Source organism: Helianthus annuus, chromosome 4, assembly GCF_002127325.2.
Source record: "Helianthus annuus cultivar XRQ/B chromosome 4, HanXRQr2.0-SUNRISE, whole genome shotgun sequence".
Lineage (NCBI taxonomy): Eukaryota > Viridiplantae > Streptophyta > Magnoliopsida > Asterales > Asteraceae > Helianthus > Helianthus annuus.
The window spans coordinates 36,443,067-36,461,428 of record NC_035436.2 but is presented as its reverse complement, the minus strand read 5'-3'; the positions used below and the strand labels follow the sequence as shown (position 1 = coordinate 36,461,428).

At 36.4% G+C, this 18,362-nt stretch overlaps 1 protein-coding gene across 1 annotated transcript; it reads left to right on the top strand.

The window, feature by feature from the left end:
* The first annotated feature begins 15,446 nt into the window (after positions 1-15,446).
* LOC110933184 (leucine-rich repeat extensin-like protein 5) lies at positions 15,447-16,076 on the top strand. The gene has a single exon (XM_022176418.1). It carries the CDS (start codon positions 15,447-15,449, stop codon positions 16,074-16,076), a length of 630 nt encoding a protein of 209 aa, XP_022032110.1.
* Positions 16,077-18,362: the final 2,286 nt, after the last annotated feature.

Sequence of the window (18,362 nt, the reverse complement as noted above, 5' to 3'; positions counted from 1 at the left end):
GCCTAGATTTGTACTGTAATAATTATTTTATCTTATATGACATGGTATGGGACATGTTACTTAAAATATTTGGTAAATATAATTGTTATGGAAACTTCTGGACAATCTATTTCGCTCAGTGCCGCGCCCCGATGTCTCCGCCATCGGTTGGGGTGTGACATTTTATCACCCCCAACTATCGGCCTTTGGCCGTTGCCACCCCCCAACTAACACTTTGACACCCGGCACCCCCAACTTGACTTTTAGTTTATGCTGGCACCACTCAGTTAAATATTTACTAACTGAGTTTGTTTCTTATCCTACATGGCACATTTAAACTTACGTGGACAGAATGGACAGAATGACATGGCGAATACGTGGCACTATATATGTATATACAAAAACCTGCGTGGCACTATATGTATATATAATCACTTGCAAACCCAATTCCCCCCATTTCCCCTGCAAAAAGCTCCCAAAACAATGGCAAATCTCGTGGAAACATACGCCTGCACCCCCTCAACCGAACGCGGCAGAGGAATACTCATCTCCTGCGACCCAAAAACCAACGCATTTCTCTACTGTAATGACCGATTGGTGATTATTCGCTATCTTGATCGACCATTGGAGGTTCAGGTGTATTCCGAACACGCGTATCAGACCATTGTGGCCAGGTTTTCGCCTAATGGGGAGTGGATCACTTCCGCTGATGTGTCTGGGATGATGAGGATCTGGGGGCCGCATAATGGGTTTGTGTTGAAGAATGAGTTTCGGGTGTTGTCTGGTCGGATTGATGATCTTTAGTGGTCTGCTGATGGGATGAGGATCGTGGCTTCCAATGATGGAAAAGGGTAATCGTTTGTTCGTGCTTTCATGTGGGTTTGGTTTCTTGCTCACCATGTGTTTGATGAAATGCATCAATGACGTTTTTTTATATGAATAAGAAGGAGAGTAAAGAGGCTATGAAGAAGATGAAAGGGGTTGATTTTTTTGAGGGTGTTGATGAGATTTGGGTTAGGGTGATGGAGATTAAGGATTCGGAAGCGCCGATGAGGAATAAGCCGGTGGCGCCGATGATTATGTAAGGAGTCCGGCCATTGTTACAATTTATAGATCATTGTTGTTGAGATGGAGAAATCGAGGTGAGATTTGGGGTTTGATGGAGGTTGTGTGGAGTTTTCAAAGTCAAAGTCTCTTATGTTATAAAGGAAGGTGATGAAGTTGCTTGCCACATATTCGCCACATAATCCTGTCCATCTCATCAAGTCTGTGCCACGTAGGATAAGAAACAAACTCATTTAATAAATATTTAACTGAATGGTGCCAACACAAACTAAAAGTCAAGTTGGGGGTGCCGGGTGTCAAAGTGTTAGTTGGGGGTGGCAACGGCTAAAGGCCGATAGTTGGGGGTGATAAAATCCAATAACCTTAATCTTAATAAGGCCGGAGGGTGTGGTATAAAGCCCCTATAAGCTTTATCACATCACGTCATATCCAACTAGCCTTCACGTCATATAGGAGGCTTTAAAGTCCTTCCTTTAACTTGCAGGTGTGGTATAACGCCCCTCTATTAAACAAAATTAAAAAAAAAAGATTTTATTGGTTGAAAAGAGGTGGGCCCCACCTGCACCCCCTTTTTTGCTCGTTAGCAGCATGGCGGAAGAAGGATGACGCCCCCATTTCATTTGCTTGGTGTGGATGATGGCGCCCCAGGGGCGCTATGTTTGCCTTGTTGGCAGGGTGGCGATTATGAACGATGGCTTTTAGTTCGACTCCATATTTCTTCCCCTTCTTCATATAAGTCGACCGATATTATCTTTTGGTTGGATTCTTTAGTGACGACAAAGAAAAAAAAACAACTTGTGCATGGTATCATTCTTACGGTTTGATGGTTAGTGGAGGTTTCGGAATGACACGACGTTTACTCTTAGTGATCCACAAAAAGAAAACATTTGTTGATCTTATTATTAACTTTTCCTATTTGTGGTTTGTGAATAGAAACTAGTGAAATTCCTCGCGCTGCCCGTGGGGAATTCAAACGTTATCGATTCGTTTTGTTTTGTAACGGGATAAGCACAATACCCGTTCAGTTCGTTACCTATCGGTATTTTACCCGTAAATACCGGTACCATACCGGTTGGTTATAAAAATAACAAATTTAGAAGTAGAGAACAACGTAAAAGTGAAAAAAGAACGAATAAATCACGGAAAATATTATTAAAAATAATAGATACTTAAACTTTTATTTAGCAGCATATAATAAAAAAATTTCCCTCATAAAGGGCTTCGGACCCGAGATACTCACTATATTTGAATGTTCATACAACCAACTGAATTGCGAAAGTTTTTGTTAATAGTTTCGCGCAATAATAACTATAATATATACATAAAGCGGAAAAGGAAAAAAAAGAAAAGACACAGCAAAGCAAAGAAAAATGATGGCAAAATTAAATTTAAATTCAGGGCAAATATGTGATTTGGTTGGAAGGAAAAAAAACAAAACTAATTGCAAAACTGTAAATTTAAACGGGGCAAAATCGTAATTTTGAACTGAGGGCAAAATTGTAATTTTTAGATGTGGGCAAAAGCATAATTTTATTTTGAACTGGGGTAAAAACGTAATTTTGAACTAATGGCAAAATCGTAATTTTAAAGCGGGGAAAAATCACAAATTGGTTGGGCCATTGGGGAGTTTCAGGCAGTTGCCTCGCACTATGCCCCCTTCGTGTGTCTGTACTTATACACTGGGGGGCAAAATCATAATTTTCCTGGGAAAGCAAACAAAACCGATGACAAAGATGTAAATTTAAATTGAGGGCAAAAGCGTAATTTACCTGGGAGAAGGGAAACAAAACTAATGGCAAAACTGTAAATTTAAACGGGGCAAAATCTTTATTTTGAATCGAGGCCAAAATTGTAATTTTCCATCAGGGTAAAAACGTAACTTTATTTTGAACAGTAGGTAAAAACGTAATTTTAAACTCATGGCTAAATCGTAATTTTAAAGCGGGGCAAAATCGTAAATTGGGTCCAAAGAGGCAAAAAAGTCAAAAAGCAAAAAAAAAAAAAATGTTCATGCGAGTTGGTAAATGTGAGCAAAAGCGTAAGTTACCCGGGAGAAGGGAAACAAAACTAATGGCAAAACTGTAAATTTAAACGGGGCAAAATCTTTATTTCGAATCGAGGCCAAAATTATAATTTACCATCAAGGTAAAAGCGTAACTTTATTTTGAACGGTAGGTAAAAACGTAATTTTAAATTGTTGGCTAAATCGTAATTTTAAAGCGGGACAGAATCGTAAATTAGGTCCAAGGAGGCAAAAAAGTCAAAAAGCAAAAAAAAAAAAAAAAAAAAAACCACTGTTCATGCGAGTTGATAAATGTTATATAGATAATAACAAAATAACCGGAAAAATGGTTACAAAACCCCCTCCTCGTTGTGTGATGTTCTATTGGGAGGAGATATTGTACAATACGAACAAAAAAAAAACTTACTAAATGTACGCGAGAAATCCTTCGCAGATTTCCATCAATGAATCAAAATTAGGCGGTGAGATTTATGTAAATAATAGGATCAAACAATTGAGAAAAACCAATAGAAAAGAGTATTCTGGTCTTTTCTCACTTAAACTCTCCCTCCTCCCTTGATTTCAAATGGCTGTAACTTTTCCATACGATATTTTTTTTTAAATTACACCGTATTAACAAGCATTTCATTCTCTTTAATTTGAGCATACTATTCCTATAATTTTCTTAATTTTTTTACAGCATACGTGATTACACATTCAACATAAATCATTACGTGATTACACATTCAACATAAATTATTACGTGATTGCACATTCTATATAAGTCATTACATGATTATACATTCTATATAAAAACCAAAAAAAAAAACACTATAAACTAAGAAGTTTTTTTAATTTAATCCTTTTATATGTTATTGATTTTTGCTATAGAAATTTATATGTATTTGCGAGTTACATATGTATACTTATATGAGATACATATATGTACTAAGGATACGAAGCCACCAAAAGGTGACACATGTCCATGGGCAAGGGGTAAGTTTGTCCACCACAATTCATGTATAAAGTTATTTATTCTCGCACAAAAATTACATAATTATGCAACTTAGACCATGTGTAGTGGTTTGGGTGAATAAAGCCCCTATCCTTGGGCGTTTTCCGCTATGTGGCGGTACAGTCAGCAATGGGCATTATTGGGCGTTTTTCTAAAATGGGTGTAGTGGGGATGCGGGCATTATATTAAAAAGGGGTGTTAAAACAATTAAATAAAAAGAACATCCAAAAAATGGTATTGGGCAAGCATAGGAATGAATGCATGTGATTGGCCAAACAATTGGATGTTTGGCGTGATTTAAAAACGTTGGGGGGGCTTTTTTTTGAAAAATAACGCTAGAAAACGCCCATGGGGATGGGGTGGGGCATGATTGGGCGTGTTTGAGGTTTTTTTTTTTGAAAAAATCACGCTTACTACACATGGTCTTACAAGATAATTGTGTAACATATGCTTATAATTACGCAACCTATTTCATAATTATTTATAAGCATAATTACGCACAATTTATCGAATTTTAAAAAAGTATAACAAGGCTATACTCAATTTGATAAAATATTTGATTTTATGATGCAATTCTTTTAAAAAATAATATCGTATAAAAAATTATTATAGACGTTTGAAGAAAATAAAAAAAATTTAAAAAAATCAAAGAATGATAGGCTATATCAAAATAGTGGAGAGTTCAAATGAGAAGAAATTTTTTGTAAGAAGAAAAAATAAGAAATTTCAACCAATAAGAATGTTTTATTTTACTTCATTTAATATAAGTATTTAATGTTATTAAAAGGGTACATTGGTAAATTTACATAGCTTATTAATTTGTAGTCTTGTTCTTAAATAGCTACATTAAATTTTTTGTAACTTATCTTCAAAATATATGTTTTTTTCAAAAAAATAAAATACAATAATTTAAAGTGTATGATAAATTACGAGTTGTGTAGGATAAATTACGAGTTGTGTAAGATAAATTTCAACGTCTAGGATGAATTTCGAAATATGTAGGATAACTTTTGATGTGTGTAGTAAAAAAAAAGTTTGTGTGGAGGATAATAGTTTTTATGACTAATTAATTAGTCAAAAATGATAATAAATGAGATAAACAAAGAAACTATTTAATGTTTTACAAAATTACCCTTTCTTCTTTTACAAAATTAACCTTCCCTTATCAAAATAAACTCAACAACCATTTATTTGATTGAAAGGTTGATAAAGTAACCGGTAGAGCACCATGGAAGCTTCTCATGTTCAATTCAAAGTAATTAATTAGGACCAATTTAAGGCACATGTTTCATATTCCTTATTGAACCAACTGACCACATATACAAGTACATATTTGGAATATTCTTAAAACAAATTAATCTTAATCGCCCGTGTTGTGCCTGGCGTAACACCAATGTCACACCACCATTAACAAGCACTAACACTAAAGTTGCAACGTGTTAATGCAAAGAAATTAGACCAAAACGTATAACATAATAAAGAATAACTAACTCAATCTAGGACCCGCGTGTTACGCCAAACATGTCAAACGAGATAAAAATAGACGACGTAATAACATTGAACTACACACGCATGCAGTTGTGTCGTGTTAACTCGCAAACTTTAAAACAAAGCGTAAAACGAAACGTAAAAACGTTGAATCACACACACACACATGTTGCACTGTATTAACTCGCAAAAGTTAGAACGAAGTGTAAAACGAAAAATTTGCGAAAGATGAAAAATATAGGAGATCAAAGTTGAAAGTAAAAACGTTGTAAAGTTAAATTGGAAAACACTAAAAGTTTTAGGTTAACAAAATTACTCTACAAGATTAAAATTACTCTACAGGATCAGTTTACAAAATTACTCTACAAGATCAAAATTACTCTACAGGGGATCAGTTTACAAAATTACTCTACAGGATCATTTGTAGAGTAATTTTGAATTGTATGTTGTTTGATAAACTTGCAGGGTAATTTTGATTCATTTGTAAAGTAATTTTGACGCAAAGTAATTTTGATACACTTGTAGAGTAATTTTGATAATTACCTTACAAGAACAAAATTAATCTACAAGAATATTTTACAAAATTACTCTACAGAAGATCAAAAATACTCTACAGTATCATTTGTAGAGTAATTTTGATAGTTGCTGATAATTATGAAAAGAGATTTTTACATATATCACCTTACTAAGAGCCCTTATTACATATTTACCCAACCTTTAAAATCAATTACATACTTTCCCCTTTCTTTATGAAATTACCCATTTACTCTTTTTTAATTTCTTATTTCTTAACTTCAAAATCAATCTAGTCTATCTTATGATAAAATCTTTAAAATATTTCTTTGAAAAAAAACAGTCATACCCATTTTATAAAATAGGTGACCTTTTTACATATCTAGTTACTGATTAAGTTTTTGTTTACTTTTTTTTTACAATCGACCCATTAAACATTTACATTTTAATTAACAACACTAGCAATTTACGTTAAAATATTGATTATCTAAAATATCTTATATAAAAAAACATATTGTTATACAATATACGTTTGTTTTTTTCAAGTCGTACTCAATTTTTGTTTAGCCTAAATCTTAGTTCGATCATCAACATTTTAATTGTTTTGAAATAGGAGTTAAATTTCCATTTTTTTTTGTCTAATGCTATTTAAGAAATCTAATTGTCATGTTTTAAACATTCAAAATAATATTGAAAAAACTGTTTTACAGCAAAAGTAAATTTAAATCATGGTCGCATGACTGTTTTCTTAAAAAAATGAATGCTTAAGAGTTAAGACGTATTACATATAAGCAAAACTTTCAATTTTCACACAATACATGCAGTAGAGACTTATACAAAAAATAGGCAGAGCTTATAAAAAAATGAATTCATATCATAGGTTAATATCTGGTTTGAAAACAAGGGTGAGGATCAAATAGGAAGTTTATTTTGGCTAGGAAGGATAGGAAGCAATAGGATTAGGACATGTGGCAAAATTTAAAATAAAGAGGAAGTGTATTTTAGTCAATCTTATCATTTTCTTCTTCCTTCTTCTTCCCACTAACATCAAAACTGTCACACCCTGTCTTTTGTGGAAGCGTATGATGTGTGACTGGTTTAATATCATTGCATTCAATCGTAATAAACAACTACATGATCAAAACGATGTTCATCCATTCACAAAATTTATGTATGACAAACATTGTTTATTCAAGTTTTTAAAACACAACCTTTGACTAGGTTACAAACCAACAAAAGTGGATGACATCTAAACTTCTAGTTACGACACCTGCGTCCAAGATCCATCCTGTTACCTGAAATACATGTAATTTTGGAAAACATCAACAAAAAGTTGAGCGAGTTCATGCGTCTTGTTTGTATAATGTAATTCTTGTAAATCTTTGAGAGACTCCTTTGTAAACAGGTATGAAAAGCGTGTATGAACATGAATGTTTTACAAGGCATGTGAGGACATAGGGAGCACTCGTTATGGCTCATAGGGAGCACTCGTAATGGCTCATAGGGAGCACTCATAATGGCTCATACCCTTGTCGATTTTCCTCGACTGTGTCCATTAACCTCGACTGTGTCGATTTACCTTGACTGTGTCGATTACCCTTGACTGTGTTGATTAACCTCGACTGGGATTCCGAAGCACTACTAGGTACTAGTTGTGACCATGAGTGGGGTTCGGCCGTACCCGTTAGATCTAACCCTCGTCCCTAATTATGTATTTACAACTTGGTACTAGTTTTCACCAAGAATTTATGGCATTTCAATATTAAGTCTAAGCTCACATGATCTAGTATCTCATAGGCATTTCATACCGTTCAAGTATTCGTAACATATATTTCACCCCCGAGAGTTATAAAACCAAAAACAGTTAAAGAAAAGAGGGAGCATGAACTCACTGTTTTGCGTCTTCAGTACTCGTAACTCAAATATCGTCAGCCAATACGACTACCTACAATGTGCTAGGGTCTATTAGACGAGCGGGCCGTGCCTTGCCTTAGTATTCATGTTTCGAGTTACGTTTTCTTTATGTCTTTACATCATCCAGAGTTATAATACTTTTCAAGTATTTGTTTTCGTGTTTCCTTCCCAAGGATGGGAGTATTTCATACATGTATTCTTGTATTTGTAGTTTCCAAAATAATACATTTTCACTTAGAAAATATACGTAGACTTGTTTTGTCCAAAAATAATGTATCATCCAGAAAATATATATTTTTCTTCAAAAATCATATATTTTCTAAATATTCTAAGAAAATATATTTTTACTTCCAAAAGTAATATATTTCCTCTCTGTCGAAAATTTGATATATTAAAAATCATACTTTCGTTTCTTTTGTGTCCAAAATAATATTTACCAAAAATGTATTGTAACGGTACTTCTCGAAATATTTTGTAAGTTACGTTATTGCGTTCGGTTTCACAATATCAAGTGTGTAACTTATATATTTCATTCCATGTAATTTTTGGTATTATTTTGGTGTTGTAAATTCTTGGTATTTGTGAGTTATATTATTTTAAATCCTAAAATAATATAACTACTTCACATAATCACACACAATGTCTTTAATGTAAATATATATTCTAAATGCATATTTACCCATCTTTATTTGTAAAAAACCAACCTCCAATACTTGTATTTTGTTACAAAAATCCATGGCAAGGTTTATATAGAAAATCATAGTTAAAAATACATTGGTAATCACTTGTTTAGAAAATATTTTCTAAGTTTTGGTATTTTTAGAAAATTTTGCCATAGTTTCCTTTGTAAATGGAGCTGTCCATGCTATTTAGCATATCATTTTCTTGTTTCTCTAGTGTTCTTACACTTGTTCTTCCACCAAAAATAATATAGGTTTATGTAAAACCATGATCTTCTAAAAATCACATTTTGAACTTGGTTCTTTTTAGAAAATCATTCTCAAATCTAGGGTTAACATGGTTATCAACTCACTTTAATGATTATTTTTCAAGAAATCATTTTAATCTTCAAGTTCATGTCTAATCATGAAGATGATCATCACATGTAAACACATAATCATCTCCTAACTTGTTAAATCATGTTTTTAATCATGCTTTAACAAGTTCAATATGATGATCAACCTCATATTACCAAGAAATCAACAAATAATCATCAACATATTCAAAACAACTTTCTTCTAACAATATTTCATCTTATGTTAGCTTTATGTTCAAACTTCAAGTGTATGATCTTTAGTGTTCATATGATTTTCAACATGTTATATCTTTTAACCACTAAAAATATGAAGTAACAAGAGTTTTTAAGAGTCTTACTACTAGCTTCAAGCTAGGAAGAACACAAGTGAAAATGGAGTGGATAATAGCACACAAGAGAGGTCCTTCAAGTTCCGCGAGCACCGAGCCTCATAAATCACCTTGTATCACCTTGAGATACACTTGGATTGCTTGAATGATGGCCGAAAATGGAGGTGGTGGGGTAATGGGGTGTAGCCGTGAGGTGGGGTGGTGATGGAGGTTCTTTGTGTTTGTTGAGAAATGTTGGAGAAGATGACTACTTATATTTCATAATTCCTTTGTCCAATGGTCCTTATGTCTCCAATAGTACACTACACATCTTATGCAAGATTTTGGGAAGATTTAATGGGATTTAGTAGATCTTTTAAAAGATTAAGGTGGGGCCCTAAATGTGACCGTGAATTAGTATGGGGGGGGGTTAAATGTAATATTTGAACCAATGTAGTTACCTTGTAATCAATTTCCAAGTATCTAGTTAGTGTAATTAGTTACTAGATACTTTAGTGGGTGTTAGGGTGTTCGGGGATCATAACTAGCTCAGAAAAGTAAAACAATGCTTCAAGCAATATTTTTATGTTCCGGGTAATGTCCGGTTGTTCGGTTGTATACTGTTCCGTTAAAGTGCTAAGTTATAACGTAAAGTGTCTTTTATGTAACTTTTAGTGACACTTTTAATTCCCGACAGTTAGGAAAGCATATACAGGACCCTTTTGTCATATTTTTGCTCATAATAAACTTGTTAAAATGCTGAATTTTTGCTGATTTATGCAGAATTCTGCACTTTATGTGGTTTTTAGGCACTTTCCGGCACTTTATCTATCACCTAGAAAAGCAATTTTGTGGTCCTTACTTCCCTACACACTATACTAGTGTAACACGTCATCTCTGGCTCATACTGGGCCTCAAAATACTGTCTGTCTATATACTGAACTTAGTCAGCATTTTTAGTTTGTCTGATAATGGTGCCAATTCTGTTCTGTGTATCATTTGAACTATCTTGTGTTGCATGTAGCAACGAATAAAGTCTTGTATCATGAAATGCCATTGTATGTATATAACAGTAATCAAAAATTCATTTGTCTTGTAAACTAGATCATGCACAGTTATTAAAGCACAAATTACTGTTCAATTAGTGTACGGAATGTACGGAAAAGTGACGGTTGTCACAGTCTCCCCCCGTTAAAAGAATTTCGTCCCGAAATTCAAGCGATGCCATCGGTCGCAGGGGAGTTGTGAATCAAATGTGGTCACTTATGTTTTAAAATTTGTCTTCATGTTCCCATGTATCTCTGGGTCATGTTATGAATTCTATCATACTTAAGTAAATCAATCATGTCTTTTCTGTATCTTGTGGACTCTTGGTCCGTAACCTTAACAGGTTTCTATAGTATTGTGGACTCTTGGTCCAAAACCTTAACAGGTTTCTATAGTAATTCCTGTCGTTTGTCATTGACGTGAATCTTATTTGTGGGAACTACGACTGTTCCTTGAGTCAGACTCCTTTAAAGACTAGACACATAGAATGTGTCGCAATCACTACGGATCTTTTCTAGAAGTTTCATCTTGTGAGCAATGGTTCCGATCCCTACATCGGGGATTCGACCCTTTTAGTTTTCCAACTCACACTACGCCTTCTCTAGGCGAGGCTCCCATTAAAGTCATACTTCTTATCTCAAATTCTTACGATTTCCGCCGCTCATCGGCGTAATCCTTCTTTATTCCGTGGCTGTCTCGATATGATCACGTATCTGAACGATCTTGCCTCTAGTTTTTCCTGGACCATCTCGGACCAGTAGATTGTTTATCTTCGGTCTCTGTTCAACACGACGGGGATTGACTTATTACGTTCCATCTAACGCTTCACACATAGCGGTTTAAACGGTGGTGTGATAAATACTGTTGTAGGAAGACTCCTGTAACACCACGTAAAAACGTGTCCAATTATACATAGACACGTGTCCTAAACTCCGGTTATGCGAAAGATGGAGTTTAGGGGACTAAAGTTGACAACAAGTGAAAATATGCAAACGAAAGGACTAAAAGTGTCAACATGCCAAACTTGAGCCTCTGAATGACCACACGTGAAGAAAATATTCTTAAATGGGTGATTGATTGGGTATACGAAGCCGTTTGTGAAAATAATCGGAAAATTTTAAATTACAAGGGTTAAAAGTGTCAATATGTCAATTCTGACCTCTGAATGGCCTTTTAACGAAACCGAATCTTCATAATATTCAAATATACTCCCGAGAATGTGTGATAAAAATTTCACGTGATTCCGAGATGGTTAAGCGTGTTTTCTAAATTTTGGGTTAAAAGCGTTAACTTAATAAAACTTGCTTTCATGAAGAAATTTAACGAACCCGAGCCTAACGAAGTTTGGTTATTCACCCTAGAGCTTCACCAAGCTAACTACAAGGGCCTTACATGTCAAAAATGAAGTTAAAAAGGGGTTTAAACGAAAAGGGACTGAATCTGCCAACAAGGAAACTTGATTTACCAGTTAACCAGGTTCAGACGGCCCGCGTAAGACACCCCTTAGGTCTTACGCGGCCCGCGAGGGACTGCCAGATACAGAAACTTGCTGCCAGGTGCGGGTTAACCTGTTACACCGCCTTAGCCTAGTTTTTAACGACCTAGGGAGCTGTAAGTCGGTTTATTACAATAGCTAGGACACCTGGGGTGATCCCAGGGCCTCCTAAAACACCTGGAAGTAATCTAAATCCATGGAAATCACTATATAAGGAGAGCTCCTCTTGTGTTCTTGAACATCATTTGCAACAATTCAATTGTGGGACTTGCTCTGGAGCTCTCAGCAGTAACTAGAGGATTACAAGTGTAGAAAAGTTTGCTAGGACCTTAAGTAAGCTTCTAATTACTTATTTAGTTGTTTAATTTAGTCTAATTACTTAAAAGTCAAACTTAGTGTATAATTAGTTTGACTTTCGTTTTAATTACATGTGGCTTAACCACTGATCAAATTGAAAGTGGTTATGAAACCACATTAGTATAGATGATTAATCCCTGAAAGGGTGTCTCCTAATTATCTCGTTTGACTGATTAAATGTCGGGTCAAAGTAGTTTGACAAAAAGTCAAACTGGACAGAAATGACAAAAATGATTTTAATTAATAAACCAGAGGTTCTAAATTACATTTTAACATTCTAATGACTTGGTAATGACTATCTAAACATGTTTTATCAGTCCTAATCCGACAATTAATAGTCTAAGGGCAGATTATAACCGAACGTCGCAAAAGCTTGACTTTTGCTTTGACTTTCAGTTCTGACCCGTTCAATCTTAATTCTTCCATGTTTTAAGCTTCCATTAGGACCATAGTGCATTGTAGTATAACCCTATGAAGTTATATTGCATGGTGCCTAATCGTTTGTAATATATGCTCTTGATCGTAATTATGCTCATTAATGCCTAAAACGCCCTTTTTGCATAAAACCAAGATTTCTAGCAATGTGAATGAACTAAAACCTTTGCTACTGATATTTAGACATGTATAGAAAATTTGACATCAGTTTGAAGTCTAGAATGGGAGTTATGCTCAATAGCGTAATTAAGGAACTTTTAGTATTTAAAAGGCATAATTAGCATGAAGCTTATCTAAACCCTATTTTTGACACCAAACTCTTTGCCTACTGATGTTAAATGATATTTTGGGATTTTTGAATATTTCTAATTATTTTTAGGCTGAGCATAACATAGGATTATAGCCTAATTTCGGTAACTACCGGTTTTACCCTTTTCATCAATAAAATGAGTTTTACCTACATTTTAATGCCAAACTTTTTGATACTGATTCCATATGATAAATATAATATTTTGAACTTTATAAACTGACCAAAATCTCAGATTTCCTATTTTTACCATAATAGCCCTTTTAATCACATTTTTAGCGTTTCTAGCACCTAGTATGGATCAAAACTATATTTATCATATAAATTTCATAACCTACTGATGTTTTAAGCTAATTTACATAATATTACAGTAAACTAAAGTTTTAAAACTCAGAAGTCTATTTTAACCCTTTTAAGCCTATGTAAAACTACCAAAACGCCCTTACGGTGCATAGTTAGTAATAAAGGGTATATTTTTCATATATTAAGTATCCTATTGATGTAACACATTAAAGTACATGTTTTTATTAATCTAATCAGACCTGGAACTTAGTTTTATAAATAAACTCTTTTATGAGCATTAAAATTACCAAAATACCCTTGTGGGACTTATTTTGGTTTAAATTGCTTTTTGGGCATAAATGTTGATATACTACTGATATATTAACATATTTTGAGCATAATAATGATTAAGACCTGTATTTAATTTATTTGGTTACCCGTTACGCATTTACGCATTTGGATCGGTTTACGTGACTAGTTTACGTAAAATAGCCGATACGGGCTTAACCTTGTCATTAAATCCTCATTTTCCAGAATGTATTTAGTTTACCCATGTTATACTAGTATCCAAGCTTGTCGGGTCTAAATCACATTCTATCCCGGTCTCCGCTTAATTTACCGTTTAGGTCCGTAAGGTTTCCTTCTAGCTAGCCGGTCTAAGTCCTTGACTTAATTAACGACCCGTTAGCATCCTAATAGATAAATTAAACCTTCCATACAGATTAATAGCTTCCGGTAAAAAGTGCCTTTCAAGAACCTTAGGAATTTACTGCTACCACCAGCTAAATACTTTTAACTTATTTTCCCTATACGGGCTTGGGATACGGTATCTTAATACCGCTTGGTCGGGTATGGGATTATTTTGTCAGATTGTGATTTAATAAATCCGCATGACCCGTTTTAATCTGTATTATTTGATAACATAAACATTTGGGGGTTAACGACCGTGTCCTGGATATCCTCGGCTCATTTAAATTATTAATAGCCACGACCTATGCACGGGGTGCAGGCATGCACCTGACAGATGCAAATGCTAAATATTAAATTACCCACAAGTTGTGGATAACTCCTTTGTGGGTTCTATAAGTGGTGAGTCAGTTAATCATGTCCGGCTTCCAAACCGGCCCCACTTGTATGACAAATATATAAAGCTGTATACAAGATCTTAATAAAGATTGTCCCAAGTTATAAAGGATTTGTGCCATGTGCATCTAAATCAATTTTCTTAAATGTTTTCAAAACGAGTCAGTTAAATTGTATTTACCAGTGCATACTGACGTATTTTCCTAAAGATTGAATTGACAGGTACTTCTCGAAATAGGCTGGAGCTATAGGGTGTTATAGAGGATCTTGGAAATCCCATAGATACCCGGAGTCTGTAGTTTATGTTTCTTTGTACTTTATGATCCGCCTGTGGATCTTATTACATTCCAGTCTGTATTATTCATGTACTTGAACATCGACAGACAGTATGGTTTGTAATAGTTTTTTTTTACCCAGCCTTCCGCTGTGCTATATTATTGTGTGTGTTGACAATGATGATATCAACTACGTCACGATACTCCCCGCCGGGCCCACCGGTAACACGTGGAATATTGGGGTGTGACAGGTTGGTATCAGAGCCAACATTGAGTGAATTAAACACTAACCTTTTGTGTTTAATCTCAATGACATAATAAGCACATTACGTAGACTCTCGAGTCTAGGCAAATGACCTAGGATGCATCTTTACTTTTCCTTTGCTGTTATTATGTTTTATTTTATTTTTGTTTTCTTGTTTCAACAGGAAATTCACCATCATGCCTCCAAGAGTAACAGGACGAGGCAAGGGTCCCATGCGTGGAGGACCGTCATCAGTTGGACCATCACACAGACGCACTCCATCGACGTCCTTTTCCTCCTCCGACTCTCACGATATGTGGGGTCAACCTTTTGAGCCGGCAAGACACTCAGTCTCGCTAAGCTCATCGCCTTCTTTCCACCCGTCCTTTGGGCCATTTGCTCCAGTCGAGCCCGAACACTCTCACCACTCTCATCAATCTCACCATTCGCACGGATCTTACTAGTCGCATCACTCTTTGCAATCTCACTCGTTTCATCATTCTGACTCCCCTACTCCCCGGGACAGTTCAACCCAGCCGATTATGTCAATGATTTTCTTAGCTACAACCCATTAGGCCCTGAGGACCATTTCTATCAGGAGATGGAAATAGATGATGACCCCGACCCGGAAATGCAAACAGGAACCCCGGGCCACCCTATCAGCATATCTAGTGGGTCTCCGTTTCAGGGATCCCCATACCATGGGCCCGACTCGTTCCAGGAGAAAATGGCTACATATGATTGGTTCTTTACGCCATCTTACCATAGCTCTCCAGCCCAACCACCTTTGGAAGATCCTCAACTTCAAGCTGTCTCACCACCACCACTCCCGGTAGAGGAGCCACCGCAGCAGCCACCGCAGCCACCTCCCGAGCCTACGAGGCGAAGGAGGAACGCACGCATGTCCGTAAGAGGAGGACCCCGTTTCAGTTCTCCTCATGGTTTGAGTTCCTATCCCCCTATTCCAGAGGACCCCCAGATGGGTGGGCCCTCAAACGCGACACCGGAGGCTAATCCTCCGCAAGCTTCTTATGCACCACCTGAGCCGCCTGTGGGTTTTGATAACCCAATCCCGACGTACCCAGGTCCTTCCGGGTACAATCCTTATGAGAACCCATCGAGGTACCCCTCGGACTATATATCTCAAGACCCGTACCTTACGGCTGCGCAGTATCACCACCTCTATCCTTCTACTTACCCTTCTATGCATCCAACTGGATACCCGGGTTAGGGTTACCAGTACCCGCCATACCAGCCGCCTCCTCCCCAGCAGCTTCAGCAACAGCGTCAAACCCAGGAAATCCTGGAGAGGCTAGATAAGGTTGAGAACAAGGCTAGGAAGAACAAGGAAAGACATACTAGTTTCATGAAAGGCCTTGCGAACCTTATCAAAGGGAAGAAGAAGTAGAGGATTGTTATGTTTTCTTGGTTGTTGTAATCGTGTCCCTGCATGGACATTTGTTTAGTTTCTATATCAGGTCCCTGCGTGGACATATTTTCCTTTCTGTATGCCCCTGCGTGGGTAGTTTGTCTTTTTCTAAGTCCCGTTTAGGGCAGTTGTACTTGTTTTCAGTTAATGAAGTTTCAACTTTGGTTTTTAATTGTGTATTTTATTACACCCTGTTATATCTTTTCAATTTATAATTGATCTGCCAAAGAAACTCTTAGATGTATAACCTAGCCAAAGTATTAATTGGCTATGATGGTACAACCTTTTTAAGATAGCAAATCTCTGTTAACATCTGAAAACATGTTAACATTCCTAGCTGTGCGGTACGAGAAACTACACAAGCTTCCAAAAGGTACTTGGATCCTTCCGAGTCACATATAGCCTAAATGATCAATGCGAATCATGGCTAGTAAACATCAATATGATGTATACACCAAGACATCCATTTGAGATGCATGCTTTTAAGCAAGGGTGTAAAAATGACAATGAAAGTACAATTTATAAATTTCTTGTCAAAAAGGCGATGAACTTTGTTCAACCCTTAAAAGATCACCGATCTTAGAGATCGTTAAATAGATCTTAACTCGTCCTTGTGACAAGCTTCCTAAGCTATTTAAATGTCCTTCAAGACGAGTTTAATAATGCATAAAATGTCTTTTACGACATTGGCAATTGTGAAATTTCTATCCTTCCCCTGCCCAATAATGTACAGAATAATGCATTCTATTAACTTTTAGTTATGATTTGAAATGGTCTAAATGGTTTAATAATACCATGACCATTGGATCATCAATATGATGAATTTATATGTAATTTAAAATACTATTATTGTCTATATTATAGCATTCAGAAATGGCTGGCTCAGACGAAGCAAATAGTCATCCAGCAGAGGGCAACACCAGAATCAATATTACTGGTGCCGAACTGCAAGCCCTAATCACCGCGGCAGTTTCTCAAGTGGTAGAGGCTAAGTTTAAAGAGCCGAGTGTTGTTCGGTCTCAAACTCTTTCGAAAACCCATTCTCAACCACATACTCACAGGAAAAGTGAGTCCCTGCACTCGTCTAACCAGGGTAGTGTACCCAAGAAGCAGGTCGTTCCTGAGCCTACCCTTAGGCATGCCAAGGGTTGTACCTACAAATATATTGTTTCCTGTAAGCCAAGAGACTTTACAGGAGAAAAAGGGGCGATAGACTGTATGAAGTGGCTAGATGAGATGGAAACGGTGATAGATATTAGCGGTTGCGCTAAAGAAGATGTGGTTATGTTTGCCTCCCAATCTTTTAAGGGAGATGCCCTTACATGGTGGAAAGCGCTTGTACAATCCACTGGGAAAGTGCATTTGTATAATCTCTCATGGGAGAAGTTTGTTGATCTGGTTAAGGACACTTATTGTCCTCAGCATGAAGTAGAGCGCGTAGAGACTGATTTTCTCACCCTCGTGATGAAGGATCTAGACTGTAGATCCTATGTGACTAGTTTCAATTCCATGTCGAGGCTTGTGCCGTATTTAGTCACACCTAAGCCCAAGCGCATTGCGCATTTTATTGGTGGTTTAGCCCCTGAAGTTAAGGGGAATGTTAAGGCTTCAAAGCCAACCACCTATAGATCCGCTGTGGATCTATCATTATCCCTCACTTTGGATATTGTGAGGAGCAGGGCGAAGAAAAATTCTGAAGAGGGGAAGAGAAAGAGAGAGGATGATCAGTCCTCCCAGTCGAATAAGAAAGGAAAAGGGAACTCTGGTTCCAAGAAAGGACAGACTGGTGATAAGCCCAGGTGTAAGACTTGCCATAAAAGGCATTTTAGCAAGTGCAACCAAGACCCACAGGCTAAACCGTGTGGAATCTGCAAGAAGAAGGGGCACAAATCTGTTGAGTGCCGGAACATTAAGGATGCAACCTGTTACGGTTGCAATGAAAAGGGGCACATCAAGACCAATTGCCCCAAGAATGCGAAGAAGCCTGAGGAGGCTAAGAAGAACAATGCCAGGGTGTTTCAGATGCAGGCATGGGAAGTGGTGACCGATGATAACGTCATAACAGGTACCTTCCTCATCAATAATATT